Here is a 14,727-nt window from a genome sequence, read left to right on the forward strand (position 1 = left end):
AAAAACAAGAAGCAGGTGAAAGAACAAGAGAAAGGAACACGTGAGGTTCTGCTGTTAGTGTTAATGACCATTCAATGTAAAGTGTGTGGTTTAAAACCGACTCCTCCTGAACAAGATGAGGACACTTGGACTTTGCTGCTTTTGGATTATGCAGGTGAAATTCCTCCTAATTTGAACACAAATGTGATTAGAACTTTACTATTTGGAGTAAATTACAGTATATTCACCTTTTCTTTCTTTTGCATCTGAAGTTATTTCCTTGTTTTATTACCTTAATCAAAAGGTTTGAAACGGACGGCAAGTAAATGAACACAAAGATCTGTAGTGCATCAAAAACTACACTGTAAAACACCACAAAGAAATTCATCCTTTCTTATTACCTTAAATATTTGTTCATTTCAAGTGAATTCAACTTAGAATCTATGAACATTAAATATTCTGAGTTGAATGAATGAACTCTCAGTTCATTCTTTTAAAAATCTCCACTGCTCTTTCATTTTATTTTTACATATATGTTAAATAAAGTCATGGTTGTTTGGTTTTCATAATTAAAATGATGCAACAAAAAGATCAAAGTTAGTGTTGAATTCAGTCTCTGTCTGCACGTCTGCAGCAGCTCCAGATGTTGTCTCCAGATGACCATTTGAAGCTGAAACCATCAAGGTGGCTTCACATCAGCATGAAAGCAAAATGATCAATATTATTAAAATCATACAAAAACAAAATATAAAGATATCATGATGTCAAAGGGGAACTTCTGGAGGGTTCCCACAAAGAGACAGGACATAGTCTGAGGGGCAGCACCAAGACTTCACCTGCTGTATAAACTGATAAATGCACTTTTCTTTATAGCATTTTGAGATAATGTGTGTCTTTGTGATATTATCTTAAATGAGAGGAAAGCACACTGAACTGAACTGACCTGAAGTGATATATCTGTATAAACGTGCAGTAAATCAGCCCAGTAATTCTGTATCCTGCAAACTCATTAAGTGAAATTTAATTATCATTAATACAAAGTATAATTAGATAGAGGGCTAAAAATAAACAGCACCGACACTTAATGATGTGTCAGTTTAGCTGTGTTTGTTGTCCTATGTGTTAAAACAGTCGTGTTGTTTCTCTAAATGTTTCTTCAGCGGTGCAAAATGAGTCAAAAATCGCACCTAATGTCATTCAAATGGATCTGAAAAGAAAAAGCTTCAGCAGTTCTCATCCATCCACCAACATGAATTAGCGTATTGTATGTTTGCTTAACTGCAACTAACAAAACGAGGCTGTTGGTAAATATTGAAATTCCCTTCGATTGGTGGCCACTCTGTTAAAGCACCGGGTGACCAGGCTCTCCCTATTGATGAGCTCCAGCTAATCCATCGCATTTCCCTGTAAATAGCTTTCTGCATGAGAAAAGGCCCGCGGCCCCTCCTCTTCACCCGGCACAGCCACAGTGTGATGCAGGAGCGTTTTGTCACAAGGCCATTATAAGGCTGTGTAGCATTAGCCCTTGTTCGGCTACTCCCACTCCTGTTGCATCTATTCAGATTCATTTCAGTGGCAGCGCCGCGCCATGTAAAGACGCAGCCCTCATCTGTTGTGCACGGATCACCTTCAGCGTTTATTTGTGGACTTTCAGGTTTAAGGTCTGATAAAAATGGTCTTCTTCGGTTCCACAGTCTAACCTGCATCTGATGCGCTTCCCTGAAAAGTCAGTCATGTCTCCACGACCCTCCGTGAAACCTTCCACACGCACCCCGGCCTCTAAAAGCGCCACTAGAAGCACCGAGCAATTCACGGCCCCGGTATTTCTGCACGGCGTGTGATTCAAGTCCGCTCCGAGGCTACAGCTATGGACGTGTAACCATAACAACTGCGCTCTGATTGGCTCTGCTGGCACGGGAATTAACGAGAGCGTCATCCAATGTGAGCGCAGGACGCGCGTCGCGCTGGCAAAACCTCGTGATAACCCAGGCACAGTGATGCGAAAGTGGCGGCGTGAGGTGAGCCCGGAGGAAATGAGTGGACCCAAAACAAAGCGTGAGCCAGGGATGAAATATTAGAAAGAAACACGTTTGAATAGTGGTGTTTTTAAAAGTGTGTCCGTGAGAAAACATGCCTGGTTTGTCCATTACGCAGTCCATCAGCTGGCGCGGATGAAATCTCTCCTCCTCTCCGCTGGATTTTGGATTGTGATAAGTGCCAGGACAGGAACCAAACGGGACCAGGACTACTACAGTTCCAGAGGATTGTCATTCCGCTGCGTTTGAACAGGAGGTTCCTCCAGTTTTCGCCTGACAGCACATATCCCGGAGCCAAGACGTTGTTCCGCGTAGACCCGGGTCGCCCCAGTCCGAGCAGCGCAGTCCGTGTGGGAAGGTCGGCACTCGGCGTCCTGCAGGCCGGAGACATGATGGTCCACTGTGCCGGGTGCGAACGGCCCATCCTGGACCGGTTCCTCCTCAACGTGCTGGACAGAGCCTGGCACGCTAAGTGCGTCCAGTGCTGTGACTGCAACTGCAACCTCACCGAGAAGTGCTTCTCCAGAGACGGGAAGCTCTATTGTAAAATGGACTTTTTCAGGTAACACAATCAGGAAAACAGAAAAAACTAAAGAAACTAAAAAAAAAAAAAAACTGCGCTTTGATTAAATTTTTACAGCAAAATGAAAAAATTATAATTTTTATTGATGCAATAATGAAACAAAATAGAAACAGAAATAAAGTGGAGTAGGTCTGAACTTAGGTTCTGTGGGTGCACAGGGGTCGAAACATGAATCTATAGGTTGGATTAGTTCAGGTCAGATTAAATAAACAGGTTTAATTTAAAATACATGTAAAAATATAATTGATGAGATATTTATTTAAAATGCAGGATCCTAACTCGTCTTCACAGTGAAATGTTTGTTACGCACAGACCATGTGGCCTTTCAATGGGCTCTTTATAATAAAACAGTGGGCTTCTAAAATTTAATTTCATTGTGGAGCCTCGTGTGTCCTGTACTTGGCATTTTTATCTATTTTCCACATCCAGACTTCACTGTTTCAAACACCCATTAGGCTATTAAGCGCTTCACAATACCTAAAAAGTGTTTCAGGTAATTGAGTGATAAGTGAAGCCCTTGTTTGTTCCGTCGCACTCTCTTAGCATCATTTTCATTTGTATGTGTCACTTATTTTCTCCCAAATTGTCTAATGACATGTAAGACACATGCGCCTTTGTTGGGACGGGCTGTTATTGGCCTCGCACGGCCTTGGCCATCATATTACCGCAGGTCCCATCAAGCGGTGGGTTTTAAATGGCCAGCCATTAGCCAGGCGAAACAGTAATCACCCTAATGTGTCCATTTGTTGTGTAAGTAGAGTTGTGCCCTTTCGCTGGGGGGGGGCTTTGCCGTGCATGTGAAAAGGAGGACGGTGAAGCGATACCATTGCAAATGGACAGACAAGCCTACATTAGTGTTAAAACAATGCTCCACAAAAAGAGTGCTTGCTTTCACCCAAAGGCTTAAGCACCCCTCCCCACCCCACACCCCCACACGCCACCCCACCGGACAGGCCGACTGGAAATCCAGGTAGAGAAGGCCCAACGTGAGCCTCAAACATCTGCTGCAACTCTGTATTAAAACGATAAATGAATAATATCTATAAATATCAGTCCAGTCCACCTCTGATCCGCCCTGTCAAACCAGGAGGGGGGGGGCTGTTGAATTTATTTCCACTATTTGTGTATCAAATTGATGAGTCCTCCCACCCAGTATTTAAGCGGGTGAATATGGATTAAGAGAAGATTTTCACGCTAAAATGTTCCTACTTTGCTTAATCCCGTAATATAGACGGAGCCACAATGTGTTGATTGTCACTAATACGTTTTGCGGGGGGGTTATTGTCAGAGCCCCTCCATCAAAATTAGGAACAAGCGTTTTTTTTTCTATCTTTATTTTTTTAAAACCAAAAAACTCACTTCGTTTTTTTATCCCCGCCGCCGCCGATAGTTTAGTTAATTATAAAGAGAAATAAATGGTTTAAATAAATAAGTTTATTCCAGTTTATTTACTGTAGGCTGATTCTTCGTTAACTAAAAGAAATGCACGTAACCATAATATTAATAATAATGTTTATTATTAATATTATTGTTGTTGTTGTTTATTTCTTTATTTGATTAATTCCAATCCACTGTGATAATAATTCTAACTTTTATTATCACTAACATGCACATGCGTCGTTTTCACATTTAAACATTAGAAACTATTTCCCCGTGCGGCCGAACCAGAGGCTGGAGCGTTTCTAACAGTCGCCTTTTGTTCCCCACATGGTGCAACAACTCTTTTCTTTTAAAAACATATATTTGATGTTCATTTTCTGCTTTTTCACAGGCGGTTTGGCACAAAATGTGCGGGCTGTCTGCAGGGAATCTCGCCCAGCGACCTGGTCCGCAAAGCCCGCAGCAAGGTGTTTCACCTGAACTGCTTCACCTGCATGGTGTGTAACAAGCAGCTGTCCACGGGAGAGGAACTCTATGTGATAGACGAAAACAAGTTTGTGTGCAAAGAAGATTATTTGAGCTCGGGAGCCATTAAGGAAGTCAACTTGAACTCAGGTAAAACGCGCTTTAATAACACACATTGGGTTTGACGTTAAAAAAGCAAATATGAATAATAATGATGGATGATAATTCATATTTGTGGGAATCCTGCACGGCTGCAAACGCATATGTGATAAATAAAAGGACAACCGGCCTTTCAGGAGGTTTTAGCTTTAAATGAACTGGAAGATTTCGTTTTTGCAGAACATTTCCACGTTTCGGTCCGTGGAGAGCGTTTCACAACAACCTTGTCAGATGAATGGTTTCAATATTTACCTCCACAGGACAATGGCTCCGTGTTATTGTAGTACAGGGTCCACTGGGGATGAGGACGTTAGTCTGGCTGCGTGTCTGTTCATCCTCATAGAAACTCACACAGCAAATCCACTTCACACCCGTGTGCGCTCCCGGTGTCACGCTCTCCACTTTTGTTCTGATGTCCAACACAAATGTGTTAATTTATTTGGTCATTTTTAGATTTTTTGGTGCAAAACGAGGATTTTTTTTATTTTTTTTGCTTTTAATGAAAAGTTGCGTTTGATTTGTGCAAATAACAAATTAAAAACACACAATAAATAAAAATAAAGACAGAGACGGAGAGAAAAAATAATTAGCACGTGCAAAAACGTGCAAAAATCCCTTTTCGTTCGCATGTACAGGTCTAATTAACCCCCCCACCCCCCCAACGTTTCAGATCATGACCTTCCTCTTGTTTGTTTTCACTTCCCGGTCCCAGTGTCGTCGTGCACAGACAGGAGTTTATCGCCGGATCTGCAGGACCCAATACAGGACGACGTAAAGGAGACGGACAATTCAACGTCCTCAGATAAGGAAACGAACAATATTGAGAATGAGGAGCAGAACTCGGGAACCAAGCGGCGGGGGCCCCGGACCACCATCAAGGCAAAGCAGCTGGAAACGTTAAAGGCCGCGTTTGTCGCCACGCCGAAACCGACGCGGCACATCCGAGAGCAGCTGGCGCAAGAAACGGGACTGAACATGCGGGTGATCCAGGTAAGATCAGCTGTTGTTCATGCGGGGTTTGCGGTGCTGAATCACGCTGCTTGTGATGAGGGAGGATCTGCAGAGACAAAGACACATTCAAGATAAAAGACGTCAGTGAAGTGACACATTTAATTGTGAAAACATGATTCAAGTTAAAATGATCTGACTTCCATAAATGTGTTGGCACAGAAAACAACAACAGAAATGTCCTAAGGTGCATTTAATATATTTCTGTAGTTTTAATTGGAAAAAACCTGCAGGAAGCAACATGAAATGAGTTTTATATTTCCACATAATGTAAAGTTACTGCAGAAAAAAACAAATGTTTCATTTCCTAATTGTTGAAAATCAATTCTTGCACAGTTTGACGCATTTTTAAATACAAATTGAATTAATTGCTCATGTTCAGTTTACTAAAATGACAAATTTGCATTCATATTTGCCTCCAATTTCCATGTTGAAATATCCATATCTGCAGGCGATAATTTATTCTTTGAAATGAAGATCTAGTAATCCAGTTTACTGATGCATAATGAATACAAGGTTTTTTTTTTTTCTTTCTAGAAATCATTACAATGTGCAGGTAGAAGCTTATTGAAGTAATCATGAGTGTTCCACAGCCGTGAAATTAGTAAAAGGTTAGTTTGGTTTTTGTACCGTAGGCAGAAGGAACTCCAGATACAAACCTATTCTGCAGTATAGCACGAGCAGCCTCTGTTTTGGACCTCTCCCTGTCTGCCTTTTCATCCTCAAACACATGTGTACACACACACACATGCTCTGTGTCTGGATGTAGACTGTGTCAGGATGATTAGCACCATCTCTGCCAACTGTGATGTGGCTTTTTGTGCACTCACTGTAATTATCGCTGATTTCACAGATTTACATACCACCCTCCCCTTTCCCACCTCTCTGCTCTTACTCACTTACAGCCAGTTTCCTCTGCTTATTAGAGCAGACCGGGGCCTCTAAAAATGCCTCATCTATATCATCTAGTGCAGGCTGCTGCTGAATGTGTGTGTGCATCAACAAAGCTCAATCAATCAGTCAGTCAGCCGGTCGGTCAGTCCATCCCTCCATCCATGATCTCCACCCCTGAGTGTTGCTGTGTTGCTCGGAGCCAAAATGGAGGCTCTGTTTCGTCATCTTCCTGCTCGTTCACTGTGTGTTAAATACCAGTGCTCTCAATGCGGGGAGCCCCGTGAGCCACGCTGCTTCTCCAGCATGTGCATGTAATCCCTAAGCAACACTCTCTCGAGGGGAGCGAGAGCATTTCCATAAAAATGTACCCTACAGTTAGACGATTGTTCTCAATAAGCAGGTGTCGCCTTTTGCTGCTGGAGCACATAGAGCAGAGCCTAAGTGGTTTTAGGTGTTTTTGTGCGTGCGTCTGTGTGTTTTTGTTAATCTGGAGCACAGTGGGATTCTGCCTCTGGTGTAGCCTAGCTGGTGTGAACATACATCATTATGCAGCTATGATGCAAAGGCGAAACAAGATGTGTTATGTGCTTATAATGCAAATACATTCCTCCATATGGTGTGTAGTTCTGTAATTTAGAAGTCCCGTTTGTTCCTCTTCAAAGACAGTTTATTTAACATTAGCGATACGCTTTTTATACTCTGATTTATGGCTTTGACTGTTTATTTGAACTAGTATTGAGGTTTACTAGCGTGTGCATGGGGGTATATATGTGTGACTTTGTTATTCATCTTAATTTTACAGGAAAACATTTTGCAAAGTGCAGCAAAATATGTGTATTGTTACTAAATCACCTGCTTTCAGCTTTCAAGTGTCGTTTTTAGGTTGGGTCACCTATAAAATACCTAATTTAACATCATGCATTTTAATGTATCCTCTCATTTCTGTCCAGCTTATTGTAGGTTGGAGCACAGCATGATGATAAAATCACTGATGACAGATTTCACTTGTGTAATTCTGATGGGGAGTTGAAATAAAATCTCATTTTACATTTGGTTAGTTTAAACTTTTTCTTGTAAACATTGAGTTCTAAAAATTTAAATGAAGACAAGTCGTGACATATTGATATACAGTAAATTTAGATAAAAAAAAGTGTTTGAGAGTTTGTGTCATAATAGGCCATGGGAGAAATAGTTTATCTTTTGAATAGAAGACATTTAAAGGAATTTTCCAGCTTTAAATCTATTGCTTTAAAAAACTTTCTTGAAGGTCTGGTAGAAATTACACGACACACAGACTCAGTGAGCTTAAAAGTAAATATGAGTGAAAGTCCGTAAAATGATCAGGACTCAAACCAATCAAACCGTCCTGCTTCACGTATTGTTTTGTACAAGATTCCACACAGACTGAGACGTGTGGTGATTGTTATTAGTCTGAATTGTACAATTAGACAGTGTATGGTGACACACAGCGCTTGTTGGAGCAGAATAGAGACAACTGGACACAGATCTGTGCCGGCTGCAGCTCAGTTCATTTTCAAAATTGATGGGATCTGCTGATAACTGTGACCTGGACTCTCTGGTTCGCTGCAGGTTTGGTTCCAGAACAGAAGATCCAAAGAGCGACGAATGAAGCAGCTGAGTGCTCTGGGGGCCCGGCGGCACGCCTTTTTCAGGGGCCCGAGAAGAATGAGACCGCTAGGAGGCAGGCTGGAGGATCCTGACATTTTGGGACCTGGAGCCTATGGTTACTATGGAGGTAAGAAATGAATAATGCAAAAATACAAGAAGAGACAGGAAGTGCAAATTGACCACACGGTACAGCGTGGCTCCTACCTTTAAATCTAACATCTCACCATGACTCTACTTCTTGCAATATGGAGCGCGGTGTTGTTCAGCAAACATAACAGCAAAAATAATCTGTATCCTGGTTTCACCTTCGCTCTAAAAATGTGATATTGTGCAGCTACTCCAACCTGCAGCAGGACCAACACCACTGATAGTTATAGTGTGGTATCAGGCTTTAAGGTCGTATGATTGTTAACACATCTGCACATAATCTTCTCTAAACTAGTACCTGCACTGGTTCATATGTTTATAGGCTTAAAGGAACTTAGTTGATTTCCTTCAGTGTTCACAGAAAAGTGTAAGTAAAAATTTGAAAGGCTCAATATGAGCATAAAACCTGCTTAACTGTCACATACTGTCAGCTGCGTAACTGCTGAGAGGATAAATGTTAGACGGGAACAAATGTATTCCAATCAGGCACCTTGTAAATAAAGCTAGCAGTGAAAGTGCTGCAGCCTGGGTGGCAGTCGTGTCATCGTAGCTCAACGCTGAATTTATAGTGATTTATCTAAACCATGATAGAACAGACAACTCCTCCTTAAAAAAAAAAAAGTCTTCAACAAATGATTAGGAAACAAGACTTTGTAAAGCAAAGTGTCACATTAGCGTGGCTCCAACAAAAGTAGTCTGGATCAGTTTTGACTCTTATAGAATCAAGGTTTTGCACTAATGAACAGCAAATATCTTACATTTACTGCAGAACAATGTAGGAACTATAAATAGCCGTATAGCCGTAATGCTAGTCATGAATTTATATTTTCATTTGGCTGAAACAGATGTGGTGAAAACATGTAGGTGTGTGTGGTGTTGCACTCATTTGCTGGTAAAGAAGTTGCAAATTAAAAGACAATTTGCAGCCTTGACCTGGCACACAGGCGGAACGCTTTAAAAAACTGATAGCATGTTAATTTCACAGAAAATTTCAGGTTTGATTTGAGGAATATTTGTAGCCGGTAAACAGCGGCGGCGTCTCTCCACGGAGCGTTTTCGACAAATTTGTTTACTTTGCACGTGAAAATGAATTGCTGATGAAATGATGAGCTATTTTGGCTACAGCTGTTGCAAAAACACCTTAAAATCAATACTCCTGTAAAGACTACTAGAGAATAAAATCGAAACAATGGCACGTGAGCAGCAGATAACACAACAACATAAACCAGATGCACGTGTCATGTATATCAGCAGAGGGTTTTTGATGGACAGTCACAGAGCCATGGTTTCTATACATCTACCTGAAGGGCCCTGGCATTGAGGATACAATAAACTGGGGCCGTCAAGGCTGCATCGCAGGGAGTGGGAGGGGAAACAGAGGACAAAACCTTCATCCCTCGCTCTCATCTCCTTTGCTTTCTTCGCACGCTGCTTTTCACACCCTTTTGTGCCGCAGCAGCACAGGCCGGTCTGCTCGCCTTTATCTGAACTCTCTGCTTCCTTATGTTCCTCTGCTGCTGCTTAGAGGGAGGAATGCCCGTGTGTGGTGCGGTGTGGTGCGTCTGCATGTGTGAGTGTAATTATAGTTTGCAGAGCCAACGCTGCCCTTCCTTCAACCCGAGCCCCCCACCCACCCATCTCACAGTCCACAACACGAGCTTCTTGCTTCTTCTCAAGGTCGGCCAAACTAGCAGGGGCTAGAGATCAAATAATGAGCTTGTTTGTTAAAGTCATGTCTGCTCTTATTGTCTCTCTTGATAATTCCCAGAAGCCACGTGCAGCAGCTATTAAGAGCAGTTGTTGTAATTAGTCGACATATTTCTTGATACCTAACCTGTTAGTTCCTGATTCTTCCTGTTTTGACTGAAATAGGAGTGAGAAGAACATATGGTAGGGGGTGGAGAAATGCTAGTGCAACATCTGGGGCACCGGGATAAAGTCTGCCATCGATCTCGGTTCACGGTGCTGTTGAAACAGAATGGATTTAATGTAACTGTGGGAATGTGGAGCAGAGTGGGAGGAAGGAGGCAGGTGGATGTTTGGTAATGGATGCAAACAGTGTGTGAAGTAATTGCCTATGCGTGGAGTAGATGAGTCCTTTATGAACTGGATTGGAAATATTTTTCTTTTAAGCACTATATCATAAATCCGAATGCAATTTGAGTCATTGTCATAGTCATCGCTTGCTTTGGGACTGTGTCTGTGTTAAAAGAAAAGAATCAAAGGGGATAGTTTTCATGCTTTCTTGCTGTGAGTTCAATGAGAAGCTAAATGTCTGTCTGGTACAATTAAGGCTACAGTTAGCAGCTGGTTAGCTTAGCTTAGCATAAAGACTGGAAACGGGGGCAAACTGCTAGCCTGGCTCATTCCAAAAGGTAATAAAATGCACCTAACATCACCTTTTACAGCTAATTTGTTTAATTCATACAAAAGTATATGTAGTATGAGAGATCATGTGTTGGACTGTGGATGTCGTGGATTGAGTCTCTGGAGTCTGGACTGGTTGCTTAGCAACGTCAGGTGAAGGAAAAGGTTAGTGCAGATTAAACAAACGAGATATAAAATGTTAATTAGTGAGCTGCAGAGGTGCTGTAGGTGGATTTTGTTATCTCTGGACAAAGCTTCAGTTTCCCTTTGTTTCCAGTCTTTATGCTAAGCTAAGCTAACACAGCTGTAACCTTAACCCACGTCTCCTCATTGCAGTGCAACTCTTACAGCAAATCCACAGCGTGTACTGTACATATGCTGCTCCAAGAGCTTGTTGGTTGGATGGTTGTGTCCAAATTTGCACTGGATAGATCTCAAAGTGGGTTGGCACTGGATTCATGTGTACACTGATGGAAACAGTGAAGAGATGGTTCCAACTCACAAAAAAGAAAAAGCAAAGGTATCCGAACGGTTTTGGCATCTATAGATAGTTTAGACTTTGTTTCTTCAGGTTTTGATATTTGTTTCTCAGATTTCTGTCGGTGTCAGCGATATTGGTTGTGTGAATAAATGTTGCAGTTATTATTTTATAAACTCAGTAAGAAACACAATTGCACTCACCTACACTGTGTTGCAGTGGTGAAATACAAAAGTGTGTGTATGGCTTGTGGTAAAATATGTTTCTAACCATTTGCATAAGCCCACTGTTTAACCATGGATTTCTGTCATGGGTGCTGGTTGTACTGAACAACCCTGAAAATGCATTGTTCAAAATGACAAATTCATAAACAATGTATGATAATGTCACAGTGTTAGAGGTATCACTGGCAACGTGCGCTACATAGAGGTGTCACACAGTCGTGCATCCAAATTGCGTCAAAACCTCTCAGAGGCATAAACCCGTCAGTCAGTATCAGAGGTTAGACGGAGAATATTTGTAAAGCCGAGTGTGTGCTGGAGATTTTCTGTGAAAGGGAGGAATTTGTGACTGTTTTCTGTCATTATTGTGTCACTTTTCTCTGCAGCACTTTGAAGTGAGTGTCGTGATGAAGTTGAGCAATTTTAAACGAGGCAGACTGCGGTTGTGAAATAATCTTTGCTCAAATATTTCGGAGGAAGAGCATAAACGTGAAGGAATATCGGCAGATGTGTTTCTAGCCACCAGATATTATTATTATTTTATTATTATTATTATTATTATTATTATTATTATTAGTGAAGTATTTATTATGTGTGTATGAACGGACATGCATGACCAACGCGACTGATCTGACTTATTGTGGAAATCTAACGATGAAGCAATGATGTAACTGTGGATGTAAACGCGGTAGCAACACAACCTCCAGCTGATAGCATGAACTGCTGCATGTTGCTGTTGCTGTGATGCTGGAAACGGTGTGAAATGGATGTAACTGTGAACAGAGGTGTAATTGAAAAGGGGAAAATAATTGAGGAAAAAAAGCAAAAATAATAAACATCGTCTTGTTCCAGCGTTTTAAAAGTGATTCTTTTCTGCTTATCTTTGTGTTTTGGACAAAATAAAGATTCAAAATCATCAGAAATAATCAATAATTATAAGAATCATTGCTGATTGCTTGCTGGAAATTGCAGAGCAATTTGTGTAGCTGAGGAAGTAGCCACAGCTCAGCGAAGTAGAGGCGAGGAAAGCTTGCTGGAAGCTGCACCAGACATGACGGAGCGATCCAGCCGACAGGACCTGCCTGGCAGGGCTGCGGGGAGGCTGGAATCTCATTTTGGAGTTCCTCATCCAAATCTAGAAGTTTCAGCAGGGGAATCCATCGAGGTGCACGCATGGCTGCGGGCTGAATGAGTGGGAGAGATGAATGCAGTGTGTAAAAAGCGAGAGAACTGAGGTGGAGAGGTATGGAGTTGTTTATACACTTAAATGAGGCTGTTGGAAACCGGTTGGTTGGAAATTGGACATGATCAATTTCACCACTTGCAGATGTGTGTTAAACTGCTCACTGCTCTGAGGAGCTGTGAATGTTTTTGTGTATATTTAGAGTCTTTGATAAAAAGTCCAACCTCATGTTTTGATCTGTCCCTCCACAGAATACCAAGGTGACTATTATGGACCAGGGAGCAACTACGACTTCTTCCCCCACGGCCCTCCATCCTCACAAGCTCAGTCTCCAGCTGAATCCCCCTACATCATCAGCTCTGGACCCGGAGCCATGGAGGGATCAGGCCACCATCCTTCAGACGACCAAAGGTTCACGGACATGATCTCCCATGCGGAAACCCCCAGTCCGGAGCCGGGCTTACCAAGCTCCCTGCATCCTGTCCCAGGGGAGACGTACGGCGGCGGACCCAGTCCTCCCTTCTCCTTGGCCAATAACTCCAGCTACAGCGCTCCTATGTCCCACCAAGGACAGGAGATGGGAGAAACCGCAGCCTGGTAAAAGGACAAACCACAGAGACCATTCCTGGGCTGAGTATCAGCCTAGTTAATTCAGGAGATGAATTGAAAAACAAAACCCACACTGTGGAGTGAAAACATACAGCAGAAATTTCTATGGAGGACTTTTTCAAATCGCAGACTGATTTTCATTGACGAACTGGAAATGAAATCACGAACGGGATAGTTTGCTGGAAAAAGTCATATTTGCTGCCCAAAGCATATCCCTTCCTGGATTACTGGACTTGAATAATTAAAGCAAATGTTGTGATTCCACCCAGCAAAAATGCTTCTCGCCTTCCCCTCAATGTTAACAAAGGTATCTTCTAATGCTCTAGGAACACATTAGAGAGAAATGCCAAAGGGCACTTCTTTAGTTTTCTTAATTTCTCAACACATTTTATAAAAATGTTGCTTCAAAGCAATATTAGTTTTTCATTCATTTGCTGTAATCCTGTCTTTATTGCTGAGTTGCCGCTCTAGCCTCAATATTCAGAAGACAAAGGACCAGGTTTAATAAATGCTTTAATGTTCACATACAACCACATATGTGGCAGTCGAGACAGGATGTGTTACGTCAAAAACAGTTCTCATTGTTAATATTATTTTCTGTGAGACAATATGTCCAATCAAAGGCTTCACACACACCTCTGGCGCTGACTTTCTCCAGCACAAATCTCAGCTATAAGTCCCCTAATGCACAAAAACGTTCTTGATCATAGCTTAAAAGAAGGATGTCTATACTATTATTCAAAACACGGACACAATTATACAGACACTTGCACCCACACACACACACACACACACAAATCTCACACCCATCCAGGCAGCCCTGATAGTTCTGCTTTGCACGCTGCTTCACCTGACCTTCCTTTTGTTACTGTCCCTTTTAAAAAACATGTTTTAATGGAAATGATTTTCAAAAGAACATTGAACCCATAATGGAGAATCTCCTTCAGCAGCTGAGGTCTCCTTCCTCTAAAGAGAGAAAACAAAAGAGGGGGCAGACAACATCTGTGACATTACCACTGTCTGCTCCGAAGCACTTGTTGCCATCTAGTGGCGGCGTTTTTTAACACACACAATTCAAGACCAGTTCAGAGCAGCAGCAGAGTCCGGCTGTGTGCATATGACCATCTTCGCATGGCAGAGGACAAATTCTTTTTGCATTTTCAAAATAATAATAATGCCAAAAATAATTCTGCAGTTTCACGGCCAAGTGTCATGAGGGCTCCTACTTGACAAATCAGCCTTTGTGACACTTGAATTAAAGGAAAGGATTTCATTTCCTCTATTATTACCCCAAGTTAGCTTATATCATACAACAGAAAACCTCCCACAAGACTTCATTTCAACTGAACGTACCCTTCCAGCTTCATCTCATCGTCCTCAACACACATCTAACACTTGTAACGCTGTTTGTCTACACTGAGTTAGCGCGACTCGGCTATTGTTTTGAGATCATTTGTGTTTCCTTTGGACATTGTATAAGATCTAGAAAGAATGTGTCTTATTTCTGATTACTGAGATATTCTTGGATACAAAGGTGTGTGTGTGTGTGTGTGTGTGTGTGTGTGTGTGCCTGAATGCTTGGGGTGTGC

The 14,727-nt window shown here is 41.9% G+C and overlaps 1 protein-coding gene across 1 annotated transcript; it reads left to right on the forward strand.

Moving 5' to 3' along the window:
* Positions 1–2,404: 2,404 nt before the first annotated feature.
* lhx5 (LIM homeobox 5) lies at positions 2,405–13,918 on the forward strand. Its single transcript, XM_026355738.1, has 5 exons — positions 2,405–2,577; positions 4,370–4,593; positions 5,315–5,592; positions 8,095–8,260; positions 12,781–13,918. The coding sequence occupies exons 1-5, from the start codon at positions 2,405–2,407 to the stop codon at positions 13,128–13,130; spliced, it is 1,191 nt and encodes a 396-aa protein (XP_026211523.1). The 3' UTR covers positions 13,131–13,918.
* Positions 13,919–14,727: the final 809 nt, after the last annotated feature.

The sequence above is a fragment of the Anabas testudineus genome, chromosome 12 (genome assembly GCF_900324465.2).
Source record: "Anabas testudineus chromosome 12, fAnaTes1.2, whole genome shotgun sequence".
NCBI lineage: Eukaryota > Metazoa > Chordata > Actinopteri > Anabantiformes > Anabantidae > Anabas > Anabas testudineus.